The following is a 16,453-nucleotide window of genomic DNA, read 5'->3' as shown; positions in this document are numbered from 1 at the left end:
TTAAAAAAATAATGAGGCAAGGTGGACAAAAAAGGCCAGCATAAAGCCAACCGTGGTCAAGCTGTGCCGATTCCTTTTCGCAAACTCTTTGAATTAGGATTTTATGTGCCAACCCGTTTCAGGCTCTCCATTCAACCAGTTGGTCTCGGATTTCACTGAGAGGTCGTAAAGAGATGCGATGAGATCTCCTCTCGCCACGTCGTTCACAATCGCGCTGACAAACATCTGTTAGTTTGAAACGTCCCCTTGACTTACCGGTATAAATAAACCAACAGATTGGCTTTGGTTGTTGCTCTCCCAGAAGAGGATTGGGGGGGAGGCCTCTAATAGCACAAACAAGACACAGCGGTAGGCCTCACCGGTGCAATTAAGCTCACCGCTTTTAATTACGAGCTGATTAATCTCTCCAAAATGAACGTTGTCCTTGAATTGCGCTGCTTTTCTATTTGTTTTCCAGCGGCAATAGCTTTTACGCTCGAATGAAAATCTTTTTCTAATATCGCCTGGCGCTTGTAACGAATAGCTCGTAAAACAAACCAAAAAAAAGAAAGAGCAACCTCTGGGGCGGAAGCACCTCGGCTCGGCCCGCGCAAAAGATTGTGCGGCGCCGGGTATACTGTCGTCAGGTGCTATGTTTTCCCGCCAGCCACCTCATTTGGCCGCGTTTATTGACTTGTTTACTTGGATTTCTCTGGCACCGCCACCTTGACAATTGACTTGGGAGGAAGTCTGAACGATGCGGGGAAAATCATTTACATTTTCATTTGAAGGTACAAAAAGGAGCATTGCGCTTTGTCATCACACCCGCTCAAATCCATGATCAATGTTTCGGCTTTTTAAGAATGTGAAAATGGCGGGATGAGTAACGCATACGTATTTGTTCTGCACTTAGTTGTTTGTCACGGTGGTGTTGCCGTATGGCTTGCAGTGTAGATTGCTTTCTGCAGTGTTCTGTTCATACGGCGAGGACTTTCTGCCATCCTGCCTCAGTGTTTTCATGCACGCCCTATAATGTCAATGCTGTCAGGCAATTACCTTGAATATCCGATTATGTTCGATTTCAATCAGTCACTGTTTGGTCTGTTATTTTCACAAATGGATGTAAAGTGTTGAGAACAGCATGACAGCAAATATACGACTGTATCTACTTTGGGTGCTGCGACTGTTTGAAAAATGTAGAAATCTGCCTCTTCCCACGCTCTGCGGGTGCCGTGCAGCATTGTGTTGCCTCAAGATTGAAAGTCTGAATGTTGTTGGTTTTTTTTTAGACAATGGCAAGTAAAAATAGATACATTTCAATAAGATTTGTTAAAATTGGATCGCTGTTATACTTTAGTGCAGAAGGAACCGGTGAGCCACTAAGGTGTGTGCAGATAAGAGTTTGGTAAGGTGATGTAACCACACATTTGTGAAGTATTAGCGCATACAGTGATCGGCGTGGCCGGCACCAGCGACATATCTGTAACATTTTAATCACTGACAGTGTAATAACTCAACAGAACTAATAAAGTGATTTTTTTTTTGTCAATCGTCAAATTGACATAATTATAGAAAGAGTTTTTGTGAATGCCGGTGCACAATGGTATATGAAAGCAATAATAATACCGATATGAACCATGCCAGTTGGCATTTTTTTAAAAAAGTTGTCATGGAGATGCGAGGATTCTGCTCCAGTGCGACGATCTGCAATTATGTCACTCATTTAGCGTAAAAAAACCCTCACACATCTAAAGCCAGTTTTAGGTTTTATTGACTTATTTATTTTAAGATGGCGTTATTGGAATTCAGCGGGACCTTAATTGGTGACATAGTTCTGTTCCTATGGCGAGGACGTCACCCAAATTCGTCCTATCACTGGCCTGTGCTAATAAATGTTTTGTGGGGGAAGAACATCTCGAGGCTATATTTATTTGAACTGTCAAAGCTGTCTGGAGAAAGCAGTTGTTGAGTACCGTGGTGACTGCAGCAATCCGAGGCCTCCACGTTTCCCCTGTAAACACTTGAAAATGCGTCTCTTCTAAAATGTGATCATGTATAGTGATATATTGGGATGATGTTGTGTGTGTGTGTGTGTGTGTGTGTGTGTGTGTGCGCGTGTGTGTGTGTGTGTGTGTGTGTGTGTGTGTGTCACTTCAAGATTGTTTTCAAAAATAGTCCAAAAAAGGCACCGTTGCTCTACACTACAGCCATTCTGCCTTGCTGTTTTAGACGGCAGCCGCATCACTTATTTACAGTTTGCTTTTCTTTTCTTATGGACTGGAAAGCAAGCGCTGCCATGATGCTCTTTTTTCTTTCTTTTTTTTTTTTTACTTTTTTATTTACTGCATGGAGATTCACGAAAATCACATTATTTTTTTTTTTCAAAATACCGTGTGCACCGAATGTCTATGGCAGGGGTTGCGCAACGGACCCGCCTGCAATCAGTGAAAATCGGCGCTATAGCAAGACCCTATCCAAAATAAAACTTTTTCATAGTTGACAAACAACATATTAAAATACAGATATTTTTAAGTATTCCTATGTGCCGACTTTCACGCTGTCAAAAAATTGGAGACTGTCAGATAATATCTCTTTGTGGAAAGAAAAAAGACGATGACTCTCACTGGAGCAGTTCTCCAAACAAAAAGGATGCGTGCTTGCTTCCAGATAGTCAGCTTTCTTAATACTCGATCGAAGGAAAAACAGCATTGAAGTTGCGCTCATTATAAACCTTCAAACAACTGCTATCTATATTTAAACCCACTTACAGCAGCAACACATTCAACAACAGCAAAAAAAAATTTCACCTTATGACTCAAAAATGATTTTCCGATTAAAGTAGTTTTATTTTCTTTTGTTAAACCGACCCGAAATGCAGCTGTCTACTTCCTCCAACAAATTCTGTTCATTCGCGAATTGTGTTTTTGCCCATGGATCATGTTTGTTAAACACTGTAATGACCGACCCAGTAGTCCCAGTAGATGGCAGCTTTGCGTCGCTTTGGATTTGACGTCCATGCAGCATTGGAGTTTGAGATAAAGATTAAGGGGAATTCTTGGCTTGTCGTGACAATTATGGGAAAGAGAAATTACAACTCGTTGGAAGTAGAGTAAGTTTAGGCAACAGAGTATGTATGCATTCGTATGTACAGTATAAAGATTACGTGTGAGACAGCATGTGGAGAAAAGAGGACACGATTCACTGCACGCCACGTAAAAAAGCCACTTACATTCAATTCGAGCCACGTGTTGCGTCAATTTCACTCATGGCGCCTTTCTTAGTTGTATATCTGTAAATAAATAATTACTTTGTCATGAAAAAGATGTCTTTGTTGTTTTGTGATCTGAGGTCTCACAAAAACAACAAAAATATTAACGTTGAAGTCACTGTTGTCCTTGGTTTCGTGGTTCCGCCCCCCTCCAAAGTGCTTTGTTTTTTGGGGGGTTTTTTTTGTTTGTTTTTGGTCAAAGTAGAATTTTTTTTCTGGTGGAAAAGACAGTCGAGTCTTCAGGTAGGTTTGGTGCTTGTATTGTCTCAGAACAATATTTTGTGGGTCGTGAATGATCAGTCAAAAGGGTGAAAAACGGCTGGCAATATGGGGAACTCGACTTGAACTTTAAATGGTTGGCAGGCAGTCCGTTAGCCGGGAAAGGAATGAATTGTTGAGGAGCCAAGAAAACGTTGCACACTCAAAGGTCCGCAAAAAATCGATGGCTTCCCCTGGACAGAGAAAAATAACTCGAGCCGCCACACCATTAGAAAGACTTGCCAGCAAGTCAGGAGCCTCGGTTTGCGAGACAACGCCATTCCCCCCGTTGTTAATAACACGGTAATTTATACGTTGATGTTTTCACGTCTCGTTCATCAAGCCCGCTTTGGACAAAGTGCATTAAGTCTGCACTTTGGCTTCACGGACGACTCGGCAGTTGCCTGGGCCAGGAATTGCCATGGGAACACAACATTGCGCTGGGGGGGAAAAAAGCGTCTTATTCCGCTCACATTCCTGCCGCTTTGATTGGATTCTTCCCCTGCACAACGGCTTTGATTGATGCTTATTTTGCAGCCTTGAAGCATGTTCGTCGCACGCCCTTTATCCCTTGGATGTAATGTAAATTCCGCCGTGCCAAAGCGTGCTCCGAGTGCAATCGCGCGCCCCCTTTATGTAGGTCACTCCCTTCGCCGCTTCAGTCGTTGCCATGCCTCGTTTTATTTAGCGCCACGCCGACTGAAGACCTCGCTTTTATCACTCGCAACCTCAACTGGAGTTGCAGCAAGGCGCTTTTTGTATTTTCTCAGTGTGTTTATTCCCTTAATTCTCAATTGGAATAAACTAAGGCTGAACAATTCATCAAAGTCAAATCAACACGGCAGCATAGGAGAATGCCGTTTTCAAATCGCAACGGCTGCATTTTGAAAGGAGGAAAAAAACGCCTTCAGTTTGGTCAGTTGGCAAGCTTTGCTTTTCTACAAATTTATATTTTATTTATTCATGTATTGTCTCGATAGATATGGTGGTTAAGAAGTTCATGCATACATACATACATGCTGATTTATATAGCGCTTTCACAACAGCGGCAGCTGTAACAAAGCGCTTTACAGTACACATGTTTCCTGAAACGTAAAAAGTTGAAGTGATAGAGCCACAGATTTTTTTTTTAACCCTTAATTGCGATTTAGCCAGGGTACACGCGTAAGTACATTTTAAAATAAAAAAAAAATCCATATACGGCACACCATGAACAGAGTTGGTCGTATTGTGTGCCTTCAAACCACTGACATCATTAGAGGCAGAAATATCACGTTATCACGTCAAAACAACAAAGTAGGATCTTACGCCGATTTTACCCGACTGAGGACCAAAGGCGCGGAGTGTTTTTAAATGACGATATCATCAAGAAAAAGACTTTCTTTGAAAAAAATACTCCTTGGTGTCAGGGGAAGCAACTTTTATGTAATAAAAGGCGTTGGTTGAACATATTTTGTTTTATTTAGCATCTGTCAGGGTGCTTCTTTGATCGTCAACAATCGTTTTACCTCAAGCGACTAGGGAGATTTTGTTTTCTACTGCACATATTAACCCTTTTAAGGATAGCAGTTACTACAGTGGACAGTTTATCATGTTACCAGGTTACAGGTTATCATTATTGGTGCATGAAAGGGTTAAGATTTTTGTTCGGAAATATTGAACACGTAAATGAAGATTGTTGGCCCCCGACTTGTTTTGGAGCCTCTTCATGGGACAAATCCATTCTTATCACACCTCAGACATGCTACATTTATTTGGTCAATTTTTGTCCAGTTATCATCATGAACATTTAAAAAGATCGCAAGTCAAATTGTTTAATACATTGATAAGTCTATTTGAAGAGGATAAGGGGGAAAAAAACATATTTCATAACCTTTCATGGTTCTTTGGCCTTTATTTTATCTTGAACATTTTTGGATAATAACACAGATATTGTTTATTTCAATTCAGATTTAATAATTACTTATAGTTGTTTTTAAACAATGTAAAGAGTACCTTAAAAAAATTATTGCACATTAACTCGCAATTAAAATATTCAGAAAAAAAATCGCAGTGAGATTATTTGTCAAAATATCATAATAAGAGGATAAAAGCACCATTTGGTGCTTCTCCGCACAAGCCAGCAGTCACAAAACCTTCGGATTGGTATTTCTGCCCCAGTTTTCTTCCACTGTGATGTCTATTTCCCGCAAATTAGTGTTGGACGCCTCTGCACTGTCTGCTGCCACGCTTGATCTGAGGCGGCACGTACTTCTTCACACAAGTAACTTAGCCGCTAAATGGCGACCGTGCAGCCGCGCCTTACGAAAATCGCATCGTTGTGTTCACACTTAGAGCTCCAAATTTTTCTTGCCCTCTGTTAGTGACTCAAGAACAGTATGCGGTCCCGTGCTTCTCGCTCGTCGTCTCTCCTCTGTTGATCTAATTGGATCCCCTCGGTTACTTGTGATGAAGCATCACTATAACGCTTCGACTCTCAACGACTTATTTTTATTGAATGCTCAACACCCCCTCAAATTGCAAGGCCTCAACCTTAAAACTTCTATTTGTCCCCTGGCTCCCATCATTGATCTTTTCTCTCCCTCGCCACCTCTTTCTCCAGCTCCTACTTTTTTTTTTTTTTTTTTTTAAATGGCTCTGCCAGTATCACATTACAAAAGCGCGTTTATGTGTTCAGCCTTCTCGGAGAAAGGCCACAGGTTCAGGCTTTTCTCCTCAGTCGACTAATTGACTTCTTATTTGCTTTTTGAATTGCAATGGGGCTTAAAAAAAGCAAAAAAACAACTCTTCCCTCGGGGTCATGCGTGACAGAAATGACATTTCCATGCTGCTTCATCATATGTTGGTGTTGTTACTTCAGGGCCATTTACTGAAGAACAAACCGAGTCAGTTTTGGCTGTTTGCTTGCACAAGAATAGCTTTTTGGATACATCGGCTTATTTAAAAGGTTATTTTTTGGTTCCTGTTTAAATGCTTAATATACATTTCAATTTATGAGAATATATTTCGTGAGGTCGGGCCTGGTGGGCTGGCAGGTGAAGTTCCAACTCTGCGTGTGAGCGGTCTCGTGAGAGCAGTGGCCAACAGCATGAGTGCACCAGTCATGTTGTACTCAAAGAAATCGTATTGTAGAGAATTTTTTTTTGTGATTAAAAAAATGATTACCTTGTGTCACTCAAAATGCCACTGGAATTAAAAAGTTGCCTATTTTGAGGGGAAAAAAACGAATGTCTTCATGCTGCATGTTTTTGAGTTTACCCGGAACTTTCCAAAACTCAGAGAAAAGTTCTAACTTGGCGTTTGTCATGTTAAAGGCACCTTTTATCATCCCACGTGCTTGACACTTAACCCCCCCGTGGTGGAGTTTAGCGGTGACACATAAAAAAAAAAAAAAGAAAAAAGAGATGAAGCGTTTTTGGCGTGCAGGTTTCAAAGTTTCAATCCTACCGTCTGTGTGCGCCATGTGTAGAATCTCACGCTCACGTTCATCCCCACCTCTGCCACCTCAGGCACCTCCAGCTCTCGCTACGCCGATTGAAGACAAAGATCTTTTTTATTTTCAATTTTTTTTTAAATTACTCGCCCACTGCAGCAGAATGGGAAGGTTAGCCTGTTGCTTTCGCTCGTAATGTTTTTGAAGTTGAACATGTTTCAATGAGTCTCGTGTAGAAATCAGTTAGTGCACTGATCATGTTATGAAGGCATGCTAATTTGCTGTCTTGTCATTTCACTGGCAGCGTTCTCTCGTTGGCTCGGTGGCAAGCTTGAAACATGTCAAAGATCTCCAAGGCGGCCAAAGCCGTGAAGAAGATGGATGCAGGTGGCGTGATCCGGGCTATTGTGAGGTCAGGACAAGCAGCCCCCGGGCCACCGCTGGGCCCAGTCCTCGGACAGGTAAAATTATTTTTTTTTTTTCCCCCTCTTTTAGTCCTTGTGTAATCACCACACTTGTATTAGCTGAAGTACAGTGAACTCTCGTTTCATGGGGTGATATATTTCTGACCCACTCACAATCTGTGATATAGAAAGAGCATATTAAAAATATCATTTCAACCTTCCGGCACACTTTAAACTTAATCACTTTTTAAATTATTCCTTAGCGCTGACTCTCTCGCGGTTAAGTAATGGGAGACTCTTAAATAACATTGTCATGTTTAAAGGAAACGAAAAGAAGACTCCTTGGCTTGCACTCTTCTCCAAATAAGATCCACAATGTGCTTGCATCCCGTTTGTCCCTGTCAGTTGGAGTTACTGTAAAAAAGACACATAAAACAAAACCCCAAAAATTAAATGTATATTTAAACGCCAAAATGTCAAACAAATGCATGCCAAAACAAAAAAAGTACACTTTAGGCGAACGTCAGCTAGCTTAATGCTAACATATGCAAAACACGATTGACAGGCTAACAGAAATTAGCAGTGATTACTTCAACACACAAGGGGCAGCAAACCATAAAAGAGCATTCAAAATATCTGAACACCAAAATATTCACGCAAAAACACACACTTTGGGTGAACGTCAGCTAGCTTAATGCTAACATATAAATGTCATAGACGGCGAATGGAAATGATCCTTGATGTTATTGACGTTTTCAACCTTCAAACTGTCTCTTCAACACACATGGATTAGCATCGTATGGGCGTTTCATGCTAACATATAACGCAAAGCACAATTGACAGGCTAACAGAAATTAGCGGCGATGTTATGGTACTGTACTTGTAAAAATGCGAGCATCAGCTACTTCACCACACACGGGGCAGCAAAACATTAAATAAAAGAGAATTCAACATATCTCAACACCAAAATATTCAAACAAGTCACGCGGTGCCCCAATACTCACAGACATATTTCTGGCTCTTCGTCTTGCTCTATTCTCCATCCACTAGAGCTCAGTGCTGCTCAGCGTACCCTGGCGTAACGTGATATTACACAAAAGACATGCAACTCAATTCAAACTTACCTGTATACTATAAAACGCAATCATTATTTAGATTATTTAGAATCTGCGCTATAGCAAAGGTACAAATGATGACTCGCGGTTATAACGGTGCTTCACGAATACACAGTAGATCCTAATCTTATCTCTTGACCTTTCACGCGTGACTCTTTAACAACTGCGGAACAACCACTTCCAATTTGGCAAATCACACAGTTGTCTCGGTCTCCACTTTGTCCTCCACCCGTTGCGCTCTGCCGACTGCCATTCTCATTCCCGTCGCACATGTCCTTTGTGCAGGTGGGGGCCTCCATCTGACACAATCCCCTCACACTCACTGTACCCGGGACACAAACGGCATTGGGCTGTATTCCTCTCGAAATATTTGACACTTGAGAAAAACAATTGCTTTCTTTCCGCGCACTCTCTTTCTAACTAATTGTCTCTCAAATCATCTTTCCCCATTAAAATAAATGAAAATGCTCCAGATTAATTTTATTTTGTGTAATGTACTTCTTGTACTAATATCTTTTCTGATGGGGATCCAATGCCGATATTTCGAAAAAGAATTGTGTGAAGTCTGCCGTTTTCACTGTGAAAAGATTATGATCCTAACGTGCTTGGGCATTAACATGTCCTCCTTGGTTGTTATGTTTTTATTTCCCGTTTTCACTGTTGCTCATGAAACGCTGCAAATTTCTCCAACGTGGGGTAATACGTCATCCTGCCTTATCTTATGAAATGCCGCAGAAAACCATCTCAACTAAGATTCAATTTGTCGTTATTTTTCACAGAGGATAAAGAATACATTCTTGTGATTATTGTTGTCTACGCTCTGTCTCCATGTGTTCCTGTTTGTGTTCAAATATAAGTTGTTGAAATGTTTGCCATTTTCGCAATGTCGATGCTAGTTTTGTTTTGGTCTGTCTATGGCGTTTTGAATGGTGTGTTAGCATCAAGTTAGCGGACTTTTGTAAGAGCTTAATGTGCTTTGGTACAATACACAAGACTTTGTTTCGTGTTTGTTTTTAAAGTAAACTTCAATTGAGTGGAGTGAAAAATTCATGCTTGAAGCTTTGAAGAATTGCTCATGATGTGCACAACTTGTTATGAAGTTTGCCATCACTGCGACTGTTGCATGGTCGTCCAATTTTCCACTCAAAGAGAAAATAAATAAATAAAAAAAGGTCTGAGCAGGGGAAACTGGAAACTTGTAAATTGGGTTAGTTATAAGTCGAGGCACCAGATCTCATCAAATCAGGCGGTAATGAGTGCTTCTTTGAAATCAACGGTCTCAAACTTGGACCTTAAACTGGACAGTGATTTCAAACTCGATCGGCAAATTGGTGCCGTTGTTAAATCAAGCTTCTTTCACCTCAGACAGCTGGCCAAAATAAAACCTTTCCTCTCACATGAACACTTTGAGACAGTAATCCATGCCTTTGTCACATCCCGGCTCGATTACTGCGATGCCCTGTACTTTGGAGTCAGCCAGTCCTCCATTAAGCGCCTTCAGCTGGTCCAGAATGCCGCTGGTCGCCTCTTGACTGGTACTCGTAAGAGGGAGCATATAACTCCTACTCTGGCATCCCTTCATTGGCTCCCCATTCATTTTAGAGTTATTTTCAAGATCCTCCTCTTTGTTTTCAAATCTCTAAATAATCTCGCGCCACCTTACCTCTCTGAGCTCATCCGCCCCTACACACCTGCCCGGCGCCTCAGGTCTGTGGACCAGTCTTTGTTAGAAGTACCAAGGTCTAAACTGAGGCTCAGAGGGGATCGAGCCTTTTCTGTTGCTGGTCCCTCTCTCTGGAATGACCTCCCACTGAACATTCGGCGAGCCTCCTCCCTGCCCATCTTTAAAGCCCTCCTCAAAACCCATTTGTATTCTTTGGCGTTCGACTCAGCATGATTTTACTCCTTGTTTTCGGCTGTTGTTTACTGCTTGGTGCTTTCTACCGCCTTTATTACCATTTCGTCTTACTGTTTATTGTGTATGTTAAATCGCTCCATGTACAGCACTTTGTATGCTGCGATGGCTGTTTGAAAGTGCTCTATAAATACTGTTGACTTGACTTATGTAGGATTGTTTTGTTTGAAACACGATCCAGACCTGCGTTTTGCAAACAGAACTGTACTGCTTGCTGCAATTTCTTTCATTTATTTATATTTTTTAATGTGAAATGAGTAGTTGCTCCAACATCAGCTCGTCACAGCCCCGTCAAGCTTTTAGCGCCTTTTGGGCTCTTTTACACTATCGCTGTCAGAATTTGTTATGCCCTTCCAGCCACCGCGAGACAGGCTGCGTAAAAAACACTCAGCCCTTCATCTTTGGCTTTATTCCTTTCACAACTTTGTTGGCAGATATGGCAAAACAAAAACAAACCCAAAAAAACGCAAAAAAATCAGAACCCCACTGTGGACTATTTGTGCTGCTCAGCACTTACCAAACATCTTTTTTTTTTTTTTTTTTTTTTGTGATCGATATTACAGACAAGAAAGCGGATTGCGTTTTGATAGGAGGTTCTCTTTGAAAAGGACAAATATACTGTAATAAGCAGTTGGACCTCTGCATTAATCGCATGCAATTTGTACGGCTTTTATCCTTGTTAAGATACACACTTGTGGTGGCTTTATTAGGGGCTTCTGCAGTCAGTGTCGCTTTTACGAAGCTTATAATGTTCCTGTTTTTATTGACACAGTCGGAGAGGTCGTAATTCTTCTTTACGCTCATCAGTGAGGCTTTAATGGGTGGCCATTTTGCACCAGAGTGAATTATATTGAAACGTGATCCACTCTTGTGCATGCCAATGGAGTGGCTGAAACATTAAGAAGAAGACAGGCTGCACAATATCCAGTATGAACTTCAATTGATCTTTTCTTCACAAATGAATGTAAAATCCATCCATCCATCCATCCATCCATTTTCTGGACCACTGTATCCTCACAAGGGGCGTGCGGGAGCCTATCCGAGCCGTCTTTCGGGCAGGCGACACCCTGAGCCAGTTGCCAGCCAATCGCAGGGCACACACAGACGAACAGCCATCCACGCTCACACTCACACCGAGGGACAATTTGGAGGGTTCAATTCAGCCTGCCATGCATGTTTTTGGAATGTGGGAGGAAACCGGAGTACCCGGAGAAAACCCACGCAGCCACTGGAAGAACATGTAAAGTCCACACAGGGAGACCACAGCTGGAATTGAACCCAGTACTATGCCCCGTGAGGTTGACGCACCGGGGTGCCCTGAATGTAAAATGTGTTTTTTTCTGGTCATGGACAGAGGATTTTCTTTTTCCTTACTGTCTAAATTTTTTTGTGATTTAATTTAGCAGGGGAAAAAAAGCACCTACGCACTTTCTTTCAAATGTGCGGGGCCTACTTTTTTGGCTTGCCTCGACTTTAAATGGCTTGTACTGTTTATCCCAACCAATCCAACAATATCATTTTGAAAATCACATGAATTAAGTTTGTTTTATTTTTTTCAAGACCCACAATTCCTGATACTAAGTAAGAACTGGACGCTTATGTGACAGCCTCGTGGCATGCAAATTGCTTTTTCATTTCAGTCAGTTTCGGCTTCTCTAAGTGTTCGGCTAGGTTCACAATACATGATCCAAATGACAGAATTTCGTATTTGTTTATTTATCTGTTTGCTCTCTGGTACAATGGGGGATACGTGTCATGGCAGCAGGATATCTTCAGATCTGTATCGGGCCTCTTCCAAATGTGGATAAAAATCTGCTGCGTATCAGATGTCTGCCAAAGGCACAGATGTTGGATACGCTGGCAATGCCTTCTTGCAGTCATTTAAATAAATTGATCGCTGAAATATACATATAGACACACCTGCTTCTGCTCAGACAGCACGGAAAAACGGTCAAAAAAACACCTGCACTAAATCCAAAGTACAGCCAATGGATTAACTATTAGCTCAATTTAGTAAAGAAAAATGGAACATTTCAATGAGCTGAATAATTGCGGCCAGTCAAGTAATGCAGAGGTTACTTTCATTAAAATCACAGGTGTCAAACTCAAGGCCCACGGGCCAGATATGGCCCACCTCATCATTTTATGTGGCCCGCGAAAGCAAATCAAACAAGTCAACTTCAATGATGCTTGCTAAAATCTCTACCAAAATTTAAAATTCTCATATGTAATAAATAAGAGACAGAGATTTTCTTGTAAATAAACCCCTCATTACAGTAACTTACCAAACCCCTCATTACAGTAACTTAAACAGTAGTGAAATAATCCGTTGTTATTGACCTTTATTACTTGGTTTCAGTCATAACGGCCCTCCAAGAGAAACAAGAATGTGGCCCATGACAAAAATTACTTTGACACCCCTCATTTAAATTATATGTAGGGGAGGGACAGCCTAGGCTATGTTGATCGTTCAAATTGTTTTTTAAAAAAAAATATATATTATTGTTTACTTATTAAAGTAAACACTGTCAATCGACACCGTCTGGTGTCGATGCTTGTGCAGTTACTGTATTTACATGCGATTTGGCAGTCTGCACTTGCTGGTCGCTTCATGTGTTCTTTCAGCCCTAAGGGATGTGTGCCACTTGAATTGTGCTGTGCACGCAAATGGACAGGACAAAAAAAAGGCATACCTGTATTGGTATTACACTGAACCTGCGTTTATTGCGTGGGATGTGTTTCAGGCCCTCACATAATAGGTGAAAATCTGCAACTCCCACAAGCTTTTGATCCTTTTAAACATCATAAACACACTCAAGCGAATCAAAACATACTTTTCAAAGTATTCCTTTGTGTCTGTTCCTACTCTCTTATATGCACAGTTCTCCAAATAAGAAGCAAAGGCCCCTTATTTGCACTCGTATTTTATTTAGAACTGTGCTTGCTTCAAGCTGTTTTTTTTATCACTTCCATTTGAAGTTTGCTGTAAAACTGGCACATTTTTAAAAATTATTATTATTTTCTTCTTTTTTTTTTTTTAAATTTAAGCACCTGAATGTTGAACCAAAACAAACGATTTGTTTAACAGAATGCGAACGTAATGGGAAAGGCAGTAGATGGGCTAGTAGGAATTAGCATGGTTGTTACGGCCAGTGTAAACCGTAGCGCTCCAAACATATAGAAAAAGAAAACAACAATACTCACAGGCATATATTTGTCCAGCTTTATGGAAAGCACAAATAGGAAAGCTTTACCACTGTAAATACGGCACAATGTGATACGATGTACAGTATACTAAATGCAGACTACACAAAACGATTCCAATCTGAAGTTAAGCATGGCCGTGAATGTTATACTGCAGTCTCGTGGGGCAACAAAGTAAATACCATTTTCACTCTATCCTCCTGACTACCAGTAGTTCAAATTTGTCCTCTGTAGAGGACATTTGTGAACCTAAATATCTCCCACCCAGTGCATCCAATCGCATTAACTCCTTTTGTTACTCTAAAGAGAACATTCGGTGCTTTCCAATGATACCAAATTTGTAGGGGTTAGAAAAAGTAAGAAAATGTCTTCCCTTAGTGCAAGCACTTTTTATGGGAACAGGAAAAGAAATACTTTTTATCAAACACATTTTGTCTTGAAATGCTATTGGCATTTTATTCATAAGACTCTGATGAACACGTTTAGTTGTTTTAAGTGTATTTGAGCCTAGTATTCAAGGGTTTAAAAAATGTAGTGGAATTTCAAAAATGTCTTTTGGAGTCGTCCAATTACTCCACATAGATTGGGGAAAAATTATACTGTTCCCTCTGCTTTCAAATGCTGTGGACGTGTCAGCCGAACAGATTAAACTCACCCGTTAACTGTTCATCTTTTTCTGCATGAGGTCCGTGCACTCACAGCTGACGACCAGGCGCTCTAAAGCAGCCCCGTCAGTGAAACATCCGAATGGAAGATGCATGTCGGGGTGTCGGCGTAGTGAGCTAGCTAACTGCATGTTGCAGTTTGCACCGCATAACCGCCGATGAGCGACTCATGCCAAATGTTTCATGTGGCACACTTTTAGCCATTAATACCAAAATCTCCATTCGGTACCACATAATTTTTGGTCTTTTAACTCTTTCATGCACCCTGTAACCTGATAACATGATAAGCTGTCCACTGTAGTAACCGCTGTCCCTGAAAGGGTTAAGTCATAGTTCTCACATTGTTTCGAAACTATCAACATGTACAATGTACAGTATTTTGAAACAAATCTCTGCATTCACCCGTTACCATCTTGAATAAGTTATTTTCCATTTTCACATCTTTTCTTTTATGTATTATTTTCACAAGAATAGTTTGCTGATATTTTGTCAAGGGGATGAATTGGCATAAACGATCAGACTTTTCCTTTGCACGTTTTGGTCCTTTAAGTTTGAAGTGTGATCTGTCATTCCTGTAACATAAAACTGAATAACGTCAACAATAAAAGCCTAATGAAAGTTCCCTTCTGGGTTTAAAATTATCGCATTAAAGTGTTTTCAATAAAAATGGGACAATCGTCTGAATCCCTCCGCCTTCACCCTCTCCTTCCATTCTTATTCCAGTCATCTCGTCTTCCGACACCCATTCTTATTCTGGTCTCCTTTACACAGGTGGGTGCCACAATCTTCCTCAAATTCCCCTCACAGTTTCTGCACCTGAAACACAAACGCCACCTGTCCGTATGCATCTATGTCCATTTTACGAGCCAGTGGGACAATTTTGCTTTTGTTCAACACAATGTCTTCATTAATTTGCTTGGGGGTGCTGGGGAGGTGGGGGAAAGACTGCTTCATTTTCTATTGTTCACGTAGGCACCTTGTAACCTTTATGCTGACAATTGCAGAGACTGTCTTTGAATGCAGAATGCGGCAAGGCACTACGAATATCACAATTTTATTATTGAGAGGGGATATATAATATAAAATATGGGTAAACTTATTGATTTAAAGCCATCTGGTACACATAAATGCTTTGTGCTTTTAAAAGTGTGTCTTCAAAGTGAGCGTTGCTTTGCTGTCAACCTTGCTTGTAAAAATTGGCCTGTTTTCTGAATTTAATTGTCCCCCCCGCTGACACTTCCAGCTCAAGGCGCCTTTTTGGAATATTTCAAGGTTGTTCTGTTGTTTTGCTCAATCACATATAAACCATTGATTTGAATTTCTCTTTTGGTTTTCGAACTGGTCGGTTGAAAAGTAAAAGCTGAACTTGCTCAATATTTGACATTCCAGTTTGACAACTCAACTCGACTGTGTTTATAGAGCACTTTCAAACAGCCATCGCTGCATACAAAGTGCTGTACATGGAGCAACCAACATATACAACCCTTTCAAGTGTTTTTAAGTCACTTCTGATGACCTCATCCAAGGAATCTAACATATTGTGGAGTACAAATACAGTTGTGAAAAAAAGGAAAAGTATGTGAAATGCCCTTGCATGCCATTTATTGAATAGCACATAAAGTTAATCCAAAAAATGAAAATGCTTGCCAGGAGAAGCTGCATGCCTCAAATCACACCAAGCCTCTCAGACGAAGCCAGCGTGATTTCAGCGTCTGTCTTTGCTCGCTCGGCCACATCCCTTAAAGGTACAACAATATGTTTGTTGCACCTTTACACATACAACATACATTTAGATATGATGATTTATGATTTTATAATAAAACATTGAGCTATCTTTTGTTATGAAAGATTTTTTTAATCTCAACTCAACTGTATTTATAGAGCCCTATCAAACAGCCATCGCTGAACACAAAGTGCTGTACATGGAGCAACTAACATATACAACAAACAGTAAAGCAACAAATAGTAACAAAGACGGTAGAAAGCACTGAACAGCAAAACCAGGATTAAATCTGAGTCATGCTGAGTCAAATGCCAAAGAATACAAATGAGTTTTGAGGTGGTTTTCAGAGATGGACAGCGAGGAGGCTTGCCAAATCTTCAGTAGGGGTTGTTTATTGGGTACTGCAGGCATGTCCAAAGTCCGGCCCGCGGGCCAAATCCGGCCCACGGTCGAATTTCATCCGGCCCTCGGCCCCTGCCATAAAATCAG

General features: G+C 40.9%; 1 protein-coding gene across 1 annotated transcript in view; it reads left to right on the top strand.

Annotated features, from left to right (window-relative positions):
• mrpl11 (mitochondrial ribosomal protein L11) overlaps positions 1-16,453 on the top strand; it is a 62,840-nt gene that overhangs the window by 9,054 nt on the left and 37,333 nt on the right. The window contains exon 2 of the mRNA XM_052073893.1: positions 7,243-7,399. Coding sequence (XP_051929853.1) covers positions 7,277-7,399 — 123 coding nt within the window. The 5' untranslated portion in view covers positions 7,243-7,276. The remainder of the gene's footprint in view (positions 1-7,242; positions 7,400-16,453) is intronic.

The sequence above is a fragment of the Hippocampus zosterae genome, chromosome 1 (genome assembly GCF_025434085.1).
Source record: "Hippocampus zosterae strain Florida chromosome 1, ASM2543408v3, whole genome shotgun sequence".
NCBI classification, from domain to species: domain Eukaryota; kingdom Metazoa; phylum Chordata; class Actinopteri; order Syngnathiformes; family Syngnathidae; genus Hippocampus; species Hippocampus zosterae.
The sequence above is the reverse complement of the archived record's forward strand: the minus strand, read 5'-3'. Positions and strand labels throughout refer to the sequence as shown.